The 17,686-nt window shown below is 30.2% G+C and overlaps 1 protein-coding gene across 1 annotated transcript; it reads right to left on the minus strand.

Annotated features, from left to right (window-relative positions):
• Nucleotides 1–2,195: 2,195 nt before the first annotated feature.
• On the minus strand, nucleotides 2,196–4,602 carry LOC114739483 (phosphopantothenoylcysteine decarboxylase subunit VHS3-like). The gene is made up of 3 exons (XM_028927542.1): nucleotides 4,338–4,602; nucleotides 3,036–3,100; nucleotides 2,196–2,939 (listed from the first exon to the last, which is right to left on the minus strand). Exons 1-3 carry the CDS (start codon nucleotides 4,455–4,457, stop codon nucleotides 2,594–2,596), a joined length of 531 nt encoding a protein of 176 aa, XP_028783375.1. The 5' UTR covers nucleotides 4,458–4,602; the 3' UTR covers nucleotides 2,196–2,593.
• Nucleotides 4,603–17,686: the final 13,084 nt, after the last annotated feature.

Raw genomic sequence — 17,686 nt, forward strand, 5'->3', positions numbered from 1 at the left:
AATAATTTGAGTAGTGTGTAATGACAAGTTCTATAGTGGAGAATAACAACATTTTAAACTTATTTTGTAATTTTTTTTTCTTTTCTTAAGAACTCATTATTATTCTCCTTTAGATTTAATCATAAATATAAAAATTCAATTCATTTTATCGCTTTTTTTTTCCTAAAATTAAATATCTCCATTGATTAGAAAGGGATTTTACTAAGAGATAATTTAAATCACCTAATGCATATGATTAGAGATAATAATTTAGGGAGATCAACATATATTTGTGACAAATAACTAATTTAATTAATTTTTCTAATATATCTAAATTATCTATCTAACTCTTATATTAAGAATCAGAGGTAATACTTTTTTTTCATTCACATTAAGAAACATGCTACCTCTAATCCTTAATGTAAATTAAACAAAGGATAACGTATGCTTTTTCGGTCCTTAATATAAAAGTTAATTTGACATTTAACTTGGTCCTAAATATAAAATCCTAATATGCTTTGTTTTTCATATTTATTTTTTTTTCTAAAGTAATCATTTTAGTAGTTGCACATATTAAAAGTTTTATTAAATAATAATTCTAATTAATACACATGATTAGTAAAAATATTTACGGAAGACAACACCTATTTATTACAAATAACTAATTTAATTAATTTTTTAATTTATTCAATTTAATTAACTACTTTTTATACTAAAAATCAAAATTAATACTCCTCCGGTCCTTAATATAGGACCCAATTGTTGAGTTGGTTTTGGTCCTAAATATAATACCCATTTCTCATACTTATCAATTTTCTCTAAATTACCCCTATAGATACTTCCTCAACCATAATCAAGTAAAAGAGGAAGAGGAGGTATTAAAAAAGATGATTATAGTGTTTTAGGAAAAATGTGTCACATTTTTTATAATTAACTAACTTACCTAACTTCCTTAATTTAATCAAATTAGTTAAATGGGTCTTATATTAAGAAGCGGAGGAGTAGCTCCTTATTTTTTGAAGCAATCTTTCTAAATGCTCCCAATTTTTAAGCAAGTGTCGTACCTTTTTTGGAAAATAGTTTCAAGTTTTTTATTGCCAACGGTTACAAGTCAATTAACACATTAGAGTCGTTGTAGAAGTCAAGTAGATTATCCATATTATCCTTATTAATCTTATTATCGAATTTCACAAACTATGGTCTTTGAATCCTTAATGTTAGACTTAATTGACTAATTTGAGTAAATTTAAAATGTTAGTCAGATTAATTAATATGATATATATATTTTTTTCTAAAATACTCTAATAATTTTCTCTTTCTCTCTCTGACTTTATTATTGTTGAGATATTATCAATAGAGTTAATTTTTTTAAAAGAACTTACATGTAAAACCAATATCAACTTTCAAGTTAGGTCATACATTAAAGACAAGAAGAGTATTAATTTTTGCTTTCTCTTTTACTGAAATGACATGTAAAATCGCCATAAGTAGAACATTTTAGCATAAGTTTTGCCCTTTGAATTATTACTAATACTAACAAACAACAATGTTAATTTTTTTTAAAAAAAAAAAATCAAATTTTATTTACTAGCTGCAAGTTTTTGAATGGATCTTGCTATTTCTGAGTTCCACTTTGAAGATGTATAAACATGTACATTTGCCATTTACATTTTCTTTTATCTTTTTTCCTTTCACCCATTCTCTCTCTCATTTGCCTTTTCTACAAATATATATTGGAAAAAATATATACTCCTCCGGTCCTTATTATAAGACCCAATTTGACTTTTTATTTGGTCCTAATTATAAGACCCAATCCATTTTCTCTTTTATATTTATGCATTTTTTTCCAAGATAATCCTTCTAATAATGATAGTTTTAGCTAATATACTTAATTAGCAAGGATATTTTAGGAATAACAACACTTATTTATTATAAATAACCAACTTAACTTACTTCCTTAATCTCCTCAAATAAGTCAATTGAGTCTTATAATTAGGACAGGAGGAGTATTTCTTACCTATTTATTATTAGATCTAAAAACAGAGGATGAAGAATCCGGAGATCAATGGAAGTTGCAAGAGGCTAAACCAGAGGATGCATAATGCACTTGCATAGAGAATGATCGAGTACTTGAGTGAATATGAGATAATGAAACTCCAAACAGAAAATAGAAGGCCAGAGAATTAAGGGAGGACAGCAAAAGATGCCATAGAGGATGATGAAAGTGGAGATGTGATAACTAAGAAATTCCGCATCGCCTGATAGAGAGGAAATAGGAGAGAACTGGCTTTTACAAATGTCAACGGGGAACTATTGGGTACAGATGGTAAAGGTTTGAGCTATTTGTTAAAAGCCTGGCCAGTGAGAACATAACCCATTTCATTGAATAGACGCTAAGAATGTGTCACCAAACCTTGTCTGCTCATGCCCAGCTATGAAAATCACAAATGAGAATACATTCGTTATGATGTTATGATCTCCAACACAAGGTAAAACAACAGGTCCATCCAGAAGGAAGATAAGAGAACTGTCCTAAGAACTAAGCATGACTGAGAGAACATTACAGGGGGATGAGAAGAAAACAATGTTACCTACTACTATAATTCTCAATTTCTCACTTTCTTTTCTTAGCAGGTGGCTGGGGTACCTCCTCCTCATCATCCTCTTCTTCTTCTTCCTCTTCCTCTTCTTCCTCATCATCATCTTCCCCGTCCTCCTCATCATCTTCGTCTCCATCTTCATCATCATCCTCATCCCCATCATCACTTCCTCCTGCACCATTGGCCTCAGGATCTGCTTCTTCCTCACCACCTGAAAAGTCCTCATCTCCTGCATCATCATCATCATCTTGATCATTTGCATCTTCTTCATCTTGGTCATCTTCATCATCATCTTCATCACTACCATCCTTGCATTCTATGAAACCACATTTTCCCCTCACGAGTTCATCTAAAGGAAACCTGACAGAGAATTAACATGTAACACTGGGATGAAATGGACATTCCAAATGTACATAAAGAGGTACCCTCCGAAGAGTTGCACAAATTTAATCTCACCTTCCATCCATTTGAGTGAACTTTGGTGGCACTGAATGATTGACATCAGTCAACAGAGATTCAGTCTGCGTTAGATACACAGAACATGAGAACCTTTATATCGATTCAGTGTGAAAAGAATGTATTAGGTTAGTCTACATCAACCAATAGCCAAAAATTAAAAACAAGGGCAGATAGTATGAGCATATACGGTTACAATTTTTTTGGGTCAAAAATATATGGTTACAATTTAAGGACACACAGTTGGACTTGTCAACAGTTCCAGTTCATAACATACGATTCTCAAATACTAGGAACAGCAAGAAAGAAAGAAATGAATGAAAGGATTGAGATCAGAGTCATTTGGAGTAAAACGCCCTTTTCTAGCCATAGAACACAGGGTGGGAACAATTCACATTTTACAGACCTAAGCCTGGGAAACCAAGCTAGGACTTGATATAGATACAATCAGCAAGAGACCTCATGTTATAATTTTCCCAAACACATATCACTATCACACTTCTTCAAGAGCAGAGCACTTTATATTGTGAACCATTGTTGCGAGTGAAACAAAGCATCCTGAATCAAGTTAAATCATGAATAATGCAACAAGTATAGGAGGCCCCACATTGCATCTTGAATCCCACGAAGCCTGGCCATTAATTAGCATACAAGTAGCATACCTGCCTATGCTAAATACTAAAGGCACGCAAATAATGATTGAATTGTAAACAGGGAAAGAAAAGGCAAAGGTGAAGTTTTAAACACTAAAATGTCCTTTAACACACACGATACTGACCCAAACAGAAATATCAGCCATTCACCCAGCTAAGTAAGATTTTTGGATCACAAATGAATAAGGAAGCCTCTGTATATGAACACACCCTGTTTTGTAGAAACATCAAGAAGAATTTCCAGTGCAGAAGATTTGTGCATCACTGTTCTAAGTATAACATGAAGTCACGAACCAGTTCTATCCTTTGAATTCTACAAAGCTGGGAAATCTTTAGAGTAGCTCATCCATAGAAGAAAAATACAACGCAGAGAAAGCATTTGATCGAAAAGGATAAAATAGAAGGGGAAAGTTCAAGTGAGATCCCTAAGTTATTCACAGAAGCCATAAGTAGATGAATGACAGGGAAATTGGAACCCACACAACAGAGAAAACTAAGAGTTGACTCTGATAAACCCAGAAAGAATAGCAAAAACACTAAATTAAATCAGCAATTTCCAGACTAATTTCCAAAAAAAACAGCAAGAGAATAAATTACAAATATAATAGGAAATAAATCCCACAAATAGAGCAGAGAAGGGCAACAATACCACTTTCAGAAGCCAAACGAGGCATTTCCCAGCAGCAAGAACAGTCTCCACCGCCAGAGCCTCCATAAGAGAGCCTATCCAAATCCTCTTCTCTACGAAGCTAAGAGCAGAAGCCTCCATTCTCGAAAACCAAGATTGGAAGAGGCTGGGGAAGAAAAAGCTGTGAAATTGAGCCCTAAACCAGAGGGGAAGAAGACCAATGTTGCAGTGAGAGGCAGTGATGACCCGAACAGGTCTGGCAGTGGGGAGAGAGAAAGCGAAAGAGAGAGACAGAGAGTCCAGGGCCCTCAGGGGCAAAGGCTTTTGGTCCTGTTGGAGTTAACCCTAGTGGCTCATCCAGAAAGTTTAGCTCCTTTTTTCTTTTCTAAAAGAAAAAATAAAATGTGCATACTTCATAGTATATTACGTGAAATGTAAGAAATTATATGTAAATAAAAAAAGTTAAAAAATTGGAAACATTTTTATTTTTATATATGGTTGTCACAAAAATTTAATTACAATTTTGGTCAAAGCAACTAAGTAATTAGAATGATATGCTTTTAATTGTATATTGGGCAATACGACTATAGAAAACACAATTGATATGATCATGATTATATGGAAATAATTTAATATAAGATGTTTATTTTTCTAATCAATTTTATTACAATCAAATAATGATCTAAAATAATTTGAATATGAAGGTCTAACTAAACACAGTCTTAAAAATAGCAATACGTGATTTATGAATATTATAATTTTCTATAAATTATATATTACTGATTGCACATTGAATCAAATTATAATTGATTCATGTAATCTTAAATAAAGGATATATCTTGATATTATAATTAAACTTTTTGAAAATAACCAACAAGTGTTGGTCTAAGTAGAAGGAACTTAGACACCTTAAACATCATGTTCCGGGTTCAATCCTTAAGGCGGTGTGTATGGAACAAACACTGTTGGGAGGGTCCCTGCTATGACAACTGACAGTACCCTGAGAGATTAGTCTCTCACCGTTCGGGTGGGAGAATACTCTGGGTAACCAAAATTTTTTTTTTGAAAATAAAAAAAATGAAATAGAATTTATAGTCATTCCATTTGAGAAAGGAACCAAGAAAATTTATTGCCGTAGGTAATCATATGTCACTGGAGTGCGCCAGTAATAGTAACAAAATAGGATTATCTTATATGTTTAATATAAAATCTAGTTGATTAATTTAAAAAATTAAATAAATTATTTTAGAATATTATATTTATTATTATTTTTAAACCGATTTATCCAGCTTATAAGATTATATATAATCTTACATTGAGCATAGCAGTAATAAATAGTAATGTTCACGCCAATATATGACTGTTGAAGTGGACAAATCATTGATTAGTCTAGGATTAGTGTGATAATATTAAAATGAACAAAATTCAAGCAACATGTTTAGATGGCGAATAAAAGACTTACATGTTTAATATAATAATGGTATTTAATAATTTAATCACACGTCACCATCAAATTATAAAATGTTCAGTTAAGTAGGACAGAGTTGAACCATTCCATTAATCTTTGAATCAATCCTAGCCATCTAGATTTTTATGCTTGATTTCAGCTTTTTTCCTCATACAAATGAAAATGCACATGCCTCCTGCAACTTGCATTGTTTTTCTGTGATCTTTTAAGTTTAATTTACTTAATTTCATATAGTTATGTGACATATTTATATATAATATACCACTTTACTCTTTATTATCAATTACTTGTAATTTATTCTCACATATCATGAAATGGATTAAATTGATAAAGTTTTTCTTAAAATTTATCCTTATTAAAGTGCTTTTCATTTCTCTGCATTTACAAAAAATTCAGAACTCTCTCTCTTTTCTTTCTCTCTTTTTTAAAGAGAATTAAACTAGGATAAAATTTTTTAAAAAATCATTAAATACATATATTTATAACTTCAAATTTTTCTTACAAGTGATTTATAATGAAAACATGAATTTTAAAAATAACCAAGTATATAACAAAACTATGACACTTTAATATGCTGAATAAGGAGTATATGAAATCTTAAATATTCATCAAAGATCGTGGTCACTTGCCGACATCTTTGAAAACACAAGACCCATTGAACAAAATAGTTTGGTCATATGTAAAATTAAAATCCTAAAATGTTCCTAAAAGTAACTCCAGTTTTCACATAAATATACATGTATGTATTTATTGAGATTGTACCTTACAAGTTGTTTAAGTACTGATCCTGCTAGGGATGAGATTCATGATGACCCGAAATATTCTCAAATTGAGATTTTGAGATTATACATTCTGCTAAAAAAAAAAAAGAATTTGAGATTATACATACTCATAGGGAAGAATTATAGTATGGTAAATTGCTAATTATACAGGGACCCCATGCTTTGCCCAGATCAAATTCTCTCATTTATATTTAGGTGGTATTTGAATGGAATAAAATCATGATTTTAAAAATGCTTTTATGATGTACAAAATAAATATGTGGAGAAGTTCGCAGTGGCTAATTTGCCTGAGAAAATGTAAAATGCACGTTGATAGCTTATATGAAGAAGTCTATTTGTTTGGCACTGTGTTTTTGTTAAATGGACTTTTTGTTTCATCTTAAGTTGCAGATGAAGCTACATTTTGCGGCGTTAGATGTTGAAAGCCTACTACGAAATTTGCAAAAATATAAAATAATAGTCAATAACTATATGCACAAAAATTATGTTAAATATATCCAATTAAGTGTTTTTTACTACTCCTCCGATTTTTAATATAGAACCTAATTAAATATTAATGTCAGTCCTAAATATAAAGCCTATTTCATATAATTATCAACTTTTTTTCAAATTAACTTCATTGATGTTTCCTTAACTATAATCAAGTACGAAAGGAAGGAATGAAATTAAAAAAAAAAACTTAAGATGTTTTAAAAAAATATATCATATTAACTAATTTAACTAATATCTTTAATCTAGTTAAATTAGTTAATTCGGTCTTATATTAAGAATCAAAAAAGTATTTATAAATTTTTCTTAAAATACGTTAACTCTTTATTTTTATACTTTTAATTTTAATATTTCTCTTAAATTTATTAAATTACATACATTATGTATATATAAAATAAGACTTGTACCATTTTTAGTCATTCTGCATTTAAACTTATTTTTTAATTACTCATTCAAACAAGTTTTAATTTGTCAAATTGACTTTTTATAAACATCAATCTAAATATAAATCACATTAATACCAACTGACTTTTACTGCAATTCATTTTTACAAAAATCAGATTAAATAAAAAGCTAGTTTTGTTACTATTAATCCAAATACACCCTTAGAAGTTTTGTTATCTTAAGATATCCTCATCCCAGTATGTGATTTGTTGTGCTCTGATGTGATGCCTCAAGCTTAATGCCTGTCTTTGTACTAACTTGTTCTTTTGATAATTTGGTCATTCTGAACATTACAGCGAAACTGATTACAAAAGAGGAAAATTGGGCCGCATTAATAATCCTGAGGTCGCTGTTGGTGGTTTTGGACTTTGGGGCTTTGGGCATACTGCATGTTAGAAGCAAAGATCTATCACATTTTTGTTTAGTACTCCTGATATTAATATAAGATTTATTTATAGTATAATTTATACTATAAAATAAGTTTTATATTTAGAACCGGATGGAGTATAAGTTTTGATGATAAATGTTTTAAAAAAAAAGTTAGCTATAACTAAGTTTTAATGTTCTTATATTCACATACGCACATATAATAGTCATTTTTAAGTTTTTTTTGCCAACATATTTTAAGTGCTTTTACTTATAGGGAAAATCCCAAAAAAGTGACTGTTGAATTTTAAAATGACAAATCAGTATTGGTTACTACACTTATAAAGAAAATGACTACACTTACAAAGCAAATAACAACATATTTTTGTAGTAATTCCTGATTTGTCATTTTGAAATTCAACAGTCATTTTTTTGAGATTTTCCCTTACTTATATCGCATTATATATTTTGGCAGAAATTTTTATAGGTTACGACTTACACAATTATTCAATCATATGTTTCTCCTTAAAAGTTTTAATCTTAAAACGCTTATATATATATATATATCTAATAGTGTTTCAAAGTATTATTTTCATATAATTTGACTATACTATATATAATATACATCTATGCAAGCCTTTTAACTGGCGGCCCAAAAAAGTCTAGTTGTTGTAATAAAATTTAGTTGATTCTGCTGTCCATTCGTTTCAATCTATGTCTTTTTTTTTTTGAAAGCAAGTCCCCCCCCCAAAAAAAAACAACAAATTTTTATTAACTAATCCTTGTTGAGAGAGATCCTGCACACTAATTATTTTAAGGCATTCAAAAATATCATATACTGTCACTGAACTTTAATATAAGAGTTAGTTAATTAATTTGAGTAAATTAAAAAAATTAGTTAAATTAGTTACTTGTAATAAATAGGTGTTGTCTTTCTTAAACACCCTTACTAATCAAATATATTAGTTAGAATTACGATTACCGCAAGAATTACCTTGAAATAATATAAGAGACAAAATAGATTGACTTTCAATTTGGTTTTAAAGATAAGACCTTAGTCCACATTGTCTTTTATATTTATTTATTTTTTTAAAATAATTCTTATAATAGTTAGTCATATTAAAAGTTTCATCAAAATTCTAACAAATACACATGATAAGTAAATTTGGAAATACAAAAAGAGCGAGCTTGACAATGCGTTTGTAATCTCAAATGTATCTTTTTGGCTAATTTTAACCCGAAGGTAGTATTTAATTTCCTCTCCTTCTTTCCCTATGATCATATCGGGTAGTCTCCTCAGGTCTCCCATTAGTCTCCTCTTCCCCTCTCTTTAATTACTCAACTCGCATTCCACATGTTCTTAAATCTAATTTAAAAAGCTACAAAACTTCTAGAATCCTTCGGTTTTCTACATTATTGTTTTCCTTTTTTTTTTCTTTTGAATTTTAACTTTTCTTACTAGGATCTACTCTGGCAAATTTCCATTTTATCTTATTACTTACTTTCAAATTTACAATGTGTTAGTTATCTTTATGTTTGTGTCTCTGTGTTTTAATTATAAAGGGGTATGTTAATCTTTTATTAACATTTAAAAATTTCTAATTAGGCCTCTTAACATGATTAAGAATTTGTTAAAAGAATAGGCTTAAATTTAAATTTTGATATTTCGATTAGATTTAATGGGGATTCTCTCTCTATTATATATTTTGAAAAACAATACACAATTTTGATTCATTTATTTATATATATATATATTTATTGACATGAGTAATTCTGGCTGTTGACGAATTGTTCCTATCTATTCTCATGTCCATTTAATTATTGCTGCATTGTATGGCATTATATTCCATTATTTTCCCTCCTATTTAGATTAAGTGAATCAAAATGACAAAATGGGCTATGAATAAAATCATACTACTACATTCGATTCTAAATATAAGACTTGAATTTATTTTTTTTATATTTTTTTATCTTTTTTAAAGTAGTACTGATAATGATTACACATGTTAAAGGGTTTTTATTTCAATGCAATGCACATGATTAACAAGAATAATTTAAGAAAGATAATACTCATCTGTTACAAATAACTTTATTAACTAAATTTCTTAATATTTATAAATTAGTTATCTAGCTGTTATATTAAAAACTATATGTAATATTATTTGATTTTATATGATAATAATGATTATAATTTTTTACCAATAACGTTGCTCCAACTATTACTTCCAAAGCTCGTCGTCACTATGGTTGGTAATAGTAAAAGGACCTCTTTGTGATCACGGTAACGTGACCCCATTTTTTTTCCCCCCAATACAGAGACAATTTATTTAACAAATAAAACGAGCATGTTGGCAACAAAAAAAAAAAGAGAGGATAAGATTAAAAAGGCCGGCCTATTAACATTGAATAATTTGAGAAAAGTCCAAATACACCAAATTATAGCCTAGCCCAAAATTACAAGAGTAGAAAAACAAACATAAAATGCAGCCCAAATAACAATAGACACAAGAAAAAACAAACAACAAAGCTCGAGCATTGCGTCCTGCCAACTGGAAGCCAGACTCAAACAAGATAATCAGCTCAAGCCATAAGCCAAAGAACTGGCTTGGACAAAGGTCAGCAAATTGGAGCCTCCCAACTTGAACTAGCGACATTGCCGGCATGCAGGTCCTACCTAATTTTTTTTATAGAAGAGAGGAGAACTTGAAACCTTGAGATAACGCCACCATGAGACTAGAGCCTCACGACATCTCTACCACACAGGGTATTGAAAAATTCCTTGACATTACACTTCAAGAAGCATGCTGTTAACAAGGAAGTTACAGCAAATGCATGACTAGTGGAAGACAAAGGCAAAGTTGGTTGAAGAAGCTAGCCTGAACCAAAAGAGTACCTATTGACAACACTAGAAAGAAAAAACGCAAAAATAAAAGAAACAAAAATTAAGACTAAAATAGATTGACCAAAAATTTGGGCTTCTTACTCTCAATCCGAAACCCCAAACTAGAGGCTAAGTAAAAAGAGAAAGACTGGCTAACAAAAGACCAAGGGAAAGAGGAAGAGGACACAGCCATAAGGATTAAGAAAAAGGGAAAATAAGTCAATGAAGGAAAAGAAATAAGCTAATAGAAGAAGCAAGGAGAAAACAAAGAAATTGAAGGTAGTGGAGAAAGAAGAAGGGGAAAGTCAAAGGAAAAGAAAGAAAGATGACCTAAGTTGGTGAAAAAGGAAAGAGGAAAAAAGAAAACAAGACAAAAAAGATAACAAATACAACAAGGAATGAAGTTAGGGTAGCAAAAAGTGATTGGGGAAGAAAAATCAGACTGAAAACCAGTGATCTCTGCTCTGGTTTGGTTTAGGGCCATAACTGGCCAAGGAGAAAACTGGTGTTAAACTGGTTGAACTAATAAAAACCAGGTAACCTGCTAGTTGGAATGGGTTACTCGATTTAATTTTTTTAAAAATCTTCTACTTGGAAAAATGATGTTGTTTTCTTTAGAAAAAACTAAAAAAAAAATTATGGCAACCTCTCTTCATCAAGGACCATTCTTTCTTCCAACCTTAGGAGTTCACTTGTTCCCTTTCCTTCCCCCAAATATGAAATTGGAAATCCCTAGCATCTTGAAGGCACCTCTTATCTTTAATCGTCAATCTTCATTGTGTCACCCAAATCCTTTAATTGCTGGTCGGAGTTTTTTTCTCTTCCATGGCCACAGGTTGCCAAAATCAGCAAATCCAGAAATCCTTCAATCACTTCTCTATTCTTTAATCCAATCATAATTTGCATGTTCTTCATGGCTAGAGACTCGTAGGATCCCAATGGCATGACCTATAATATAATCCAACCAATGTAAGAACAATTTCAGAGACCCAGAACATTTCTAACTAAATGAAAACAAGCGCATAGAAGAAGAAAAAAGAAACTACGCTTGTAAAGAAAAGGAAAACTCATGATGTACGGACAATTCTTTTAATTCTAGAACAACTCTTGATTCACAATCAGGTATTAAGAGTATAATTCACAACTAGGCATTAAGAGTGCATTAGCGATTAAGAAAGTAAAACATAATGAGAAGATGTTGATTGTTGGATGGACTGTTGTGAACTATATTCTGTTTAAGGCATTTTAATGCCTTTTATTTTAAAAAGTTGTGGATGGTATTATTTCAATTGGGTCTGGGTTTAAAGCCTCTAGTGCTTATGATTTTAAAATTAACTTGTTGAGCGATTGGAGAAAAGAAGGTCATTTACTCACTGATAGCCATCGAGCTAAAAGGAAAAACAATGATTGCACACTCGCGATTGATGAATGGATTGATGTTAGACAACATTGATAAACTTCTTAGTGTATTCAACACATGGTATGGTATTTGTAAAGTCTGTTGATGCATTATATCTAGTCAAAGATGCCAAAACTCTATTCACACTATTCTATAAAGTCATTTAGTGGATTGGTCATAAGAATATTGTTTATGTGGTGATTGACGATACAACCAACTATACAGCATATGGTAGATTGATTAAGGAGAAGTATGAAAATATTTATTGGTTACCTTGTGTTGCTTATTGTTTGAATCTTGTACTAAAAGACTTTTCAAGCATGCCTCATGTGCCAGACCATGCATCAAAAGCATAAAAAATAACCAGCTTTGCATACAATCATATGGTTTTCTTATTATGGTTGAGAAAAAGACCGAGTTGGAAAGAAATTGTACGTTTTGGAGTCAAAAGATTTGCTACTACATTTATTATATTGCACAATATATATATATATATGCACAAGAATGACTTACAAGCTCTAGTTGTTGATAAGCACTTTATGAATCGTTAAAGCCAAAAAAAAAATTAGTGCAATCGTATTAGATAATCAGTTTAGAAATGACTATTATCAAGTTGTGAAGATTGTAATTCCTCTCATAAAATTGTTGAGAATTGTTGACTCAGATAAGACTTCATTGCCTTATATTTATAAAGGTATACGAAGGGAAAAAATGGTAATTAAGGAGATCCTAAAGAAGAATAAGGACTTGTATAAGCACTATACAAGAATCATTCAAGCTTGACTGGATAGGCATTTGAGATCGATCTTTATGCAGAATCATATTTGTTGAACCCTGCAATCACATATAGTCCAGACTGTCCTAACAAATCAAAGTTAATAATGGTTTTAATTGATGTAGTGGAGTCTTGCTTAGACAAAGATGTTGATGGCTTCTTAGTAATGAAACAAGTGACTACTTATCATGAAGGCAAAGAATCTTTCAATAGACCATCATGTCAAAAAGCAACACAAAAACTAGATCATTGTAAGTGGTTATACTTAATAGTATATTCATGATCATTCACTAGTTCTATATAATATTGTATACTAAATGCATTTTATATTTTTATGATGTACATAAATGGTGGGCATATTATGGATGTTTAGTTTTCAGAATTGCAATGTGTGACAATGTGTATACTTAGTCAAACTTCTTCTTCTTCTCACTATAAGAGGAATTGGAGTTTATTGGAATGCATTTATACCAAAAGAAGAAATAGATTGGAGCATAACAGGCTAAATGATTTGGTCTTCACAAACTATAATTTGCGATTGAAGTATAGGTAATCTTAAAAGTTATGAATACTTTTATTTTAATATGGATTTACATTTAATTAAAATTTTATTTGTTATTAAAGAAGTATATTGAAGAAATAGAAGACAAGCCCCTATTGACTATGAAAACATTGACATTAGGTGACTGAGGAAGATCCCATTCCAGAGTTTGATGATAGAGATGTGGCAACATTTAAAAGTGTTCTCAACAATAAAGGCATTGCAAATTCAACAACTTTTGGGAGGAATAATGAAAGTATTGTTGAAATTTTATTATTGTGTTAGAAGTTATAAATACTTTTATTTTGATATGGATTTACATTTAATTGAAATTTTATTATTGTGTTACTTAGGTGATGATGATATGGATATTATTAAACCTCCACCTCTACAAAATAATGTTGCTACTTTTCCTCTTGCAACTATTGATATCTCAGTCCTTGGCCCTGCTAATGAATTTAATGGTGATTTTGATTTGCATAGTGATGAAGATATATATTTTATTAATGTTTATATGGTACAATTAAATATTTAAACTACTTTTATTGTTTCCTGTATTTTGTTGGGTGATTATTATTTATGATTGTTGTTCTATTTTGCATTGTTAATTAAATTATATTATTTTAATATGACCAGTCCAACCCCTGTTCCTACTTATTGACTTTTGACCCACTATCTTGACGGGTTTAGTGGTTGGTTTGATCTTTTGTTCTTTGAAAACATCAAAAAAGGAGAGGTGAAGATGAAGAACAACCGAATAAAGAGGAACAAAAGAAGGAAAGGCAGTGGGGTTGAAAAAAGACAGTGAAAAAAAGAAGAAGAAGAAAGGTTAGAAGAATTAAAAATAATAAAAAAGAATCTAAGATGAGATAGAGAGATAGAGGAATAAGAAGAAAAAGCGACCAAGAGCAATTAGGAATGGAGCAAAAGCTATAGAAAAACATCCAAATAAATAATGCCAGAAAAGTACCACTACCAGTGCCGATAAGAGAGACGACACTCTTCTTCAAGAGAGAAAAGCCCTGAATGAATTTTTTTTCTTACTAATATGACCCAAATTGACATTTAATGCCACAAAGCTCCTTTGGTTTTTTTTTTTTGCCAACGTTACAAACTCCTTTACATCACTTGGAATCCATTTTTGATTCTATTTCCATGCTTCATATGGACCAAACGGGAAAAAATGTTCCCAAGTAAGTACTATAGTCTAAGCCTTAGTTATTATCAACTTACTAGCTCTACATCTGCTCTTTAATATAAGAGCTAATTTAACTTTTAATTTGGTTCTAAATATAACATCCTAATTCATTTTGTTTGTCATATTTATTTATTTTTCCTAAAGTGGTCCTTATAGTAGTTGCACATGTTAAATGTTCTATCAAATAGTAGTTATAGTCAATACACATGATTAGCAAGGATATTTTAGAGAAGACAACACTTATTTATTACAAATAACTAATTTAACAAACTTCTTTAATCTGTTTAAATTAGTCAACTAGCTTTTATATTAAGAACTTGAGGTAGTATTATAAATCCAAGAATTTTCTTTGGATAAAGTTGAATTCAGTATCGATGTATTTAGCATCTTGGTCTTTTTTTATAGTGCATTCAACACCTTGATCTTTTTTTTTTTTGTGTGTAGCCAATACCTTAATATTATTTTTAGCACATTTAAGACCTTAATGCATCCACCATAATAAAGATTAGAGTGTTGTATGTAATGGATAAAAATAATATTGTTGTGTTGGATGCATTAGAAAAATAAGATTAGGATATTGATTGCTGAATTCATCTAAAAAATAAAATTGGGGTGCTGATGCATTTTTACCTTTCTTTGCAATTAAAAATTACATACAGATTTTAAATCCAATCTCAACAATGATTATATTTCACAATTATATTTTTTACTATAATTAGGAGCATATGATTCTCAAAATAAAAGAATTAATTATATTTGATGATCACTAGTTGATATCAATGTGAACCAATTTGACTTTGAAACCAAAACACAGAATTGTAAGAATTATTTCAAATCAACACCTATCATATATGTATATATATAAAGTAGAATATTTTTTTGTCCTTAATATCTATCACCTTATAAAATTTATTATATAAATAGATAATTTTGCCCTTAATTTATTGTTTTGGAACTTGTTATTTTTACTTTTATATATATATGTACTAGATGGTGGTAAAATTTAAAAATTATAAAATTGGATTAATACCTTTATCAATCTTTATAATTTGATCAAATTTTGGTTTTACTTTTTGTAATTTTAAATCAATGGTTCTTGTCTTAAGTTTTATCATTTTTTTGATATTAGTTTGATGAATGGTCTCTATTTTCATTTTCATTTTCATTTAGTTTTGGTTTCATTTTTTATATTTAAACTTTTAGATTAAACCCCTTATTTGGATGGAAAGAAAAAGAGAGAGGAAAGAAAACTAGAGAAGAAAATAGGAGAAAAATGTGTTTTCCCTTATTTGAATAGAGAAGAAAAATGAGAGGAAAAAAAAGCTGAGAAGAAAATAAGGTGTGAGACCCACCCCATTTTCCTTCCAAATTTTCTCTTTGCATATGGAGAGAAAATGGAAAGAAAACCCATTTTCTCGTGCTTGCCCTTGGCCTGCTTCGTGCGTTCTTCTTTTTTGCTCTGAATATTTTCACACATAACTCTCAAATCTAGCCGCGCCTTCGATCTCCTCCTTAACTCCACTCAAGTGAAAATTATGCTTCTATTTGATCTCCACTCAACCTTGCAGCTTCTCTCTTGCAATGCCTCCTCATCTTATCATCAACTTTCTTTATTGAGGTGTGCTTTTTTCTTTTGCATAGTGTTTTTTCTCCCTTTTGGTTCTGGATGCTAAGATATAGATGAAATCAATGGGTACTAGCTTTTTATTTTTGAAATTTTTTAGGGTCTCTGTTGTGTGCATGCATAGCATTAAACTATAATATAATCAAACTTCTTGGTTTTCTATTATATCGAGTCTTATGGTATTGGCCAAAATTTGCTTTTAAGTTTCAAGAAAAAAAAATCATTTTACCTACCGATCAAGAACATCCACATGGTTAGCCAATTATACCCAATTATTCCACTGATCAATTATACCTAATCATAAGTCTAATGTTTTGTTCTAAAACCCATATTTTGTCATTTTGCTATGTTAAATTCTTGTGTTTGATTTGATGGATGCAAGTATAATTTTGTTATGCTATTTTGTTCAATATTTACTTAGGCAAACAATAGTAGTAAGTGTATACCATAAAAATCCCATTTGGCCAAAGACAACAAACATAAATTAGACACTGACACTGCTAAAAAAAAGGCTTTTAACGGCAGTTATTAAGGTTTTTCACGGCAGTTTTAGAGGTGAGATGGATATAGTCGATATTGAAAGGTAAAGAAAATACGGCGGTTGAAAACTACCGTGGAAAATTGACTTTCCATTGAACTTTCCACTGCGGTTTTTTACATAACTGCCATTATATGATAATTTTCCATGGCGTTTTAGTTAATAACAGCCGTGAAAATTTTTTTTAACAGTGGTTATTAAAATAATTGTCATTAAAAACACAATTTTTTTTATAATATTGCGTGACTTTTTTTTTCACCCTTCCTGTAATTTACAGTTCCAAATAAATATAGGCAGCACAGAATATGCAAAACAAGACCATATGAACATCAACTAGCTAGTTAACATATACAACAAGCATTGAAATTTCTTTTAACATAGGCACAAAAGCAAAATAGAGAGGCAAAGTAGAGTCTGCATCTTTAAAGAAAAGTAACAACTAAATTCTGTCTGTACAATAGAAGTAAAGAACATGTATAGGAACTAAGAGAAAAATCTAACAAGGAATTTTTTGAGGAATGACCTAACTATTTCAAATATGCTCAAAATTCTGTAGCAATGTTGTTGACAAAGTGTCCCTCATCAAGTTGATGTCATCTATAGGATATGACGCAACATTTTGAAATACCTGTAAATAAATAAAAAATAACATAGTGAACTTAATCAAAAATGTGAAATGAATTGAAGAATGACATGCAATGTAACTTATCTTTATCTCGTCTAATTTCTCAGTTTCCCCTATCTCAATGATGTCATCCATGTAGCGGATAACATAATATCTACATTCAACATGCCCTTGTTGACAAAGGTACTAACAAAATGGAATATAAAATTGAATGTTAGACTTTGATTATAAACATTAACA

Source organism: Neltuma alba, unplaced genomic scaffold (assembly GCF_004799145.2).
Source record: "Neltuma alba isolate B1F8T4 unplaced genomic scaffold, ASM479914v2 tig00002848_pilon, whole genome shotgun sequence".
Taxonomy (NCBI): domain Eukaryota; kingdom Viridiplantae; phylum Streptophyta; class Magnoliopsida; order Fabales; family Fabaceae; genus Neltuma; species Neltuma alba.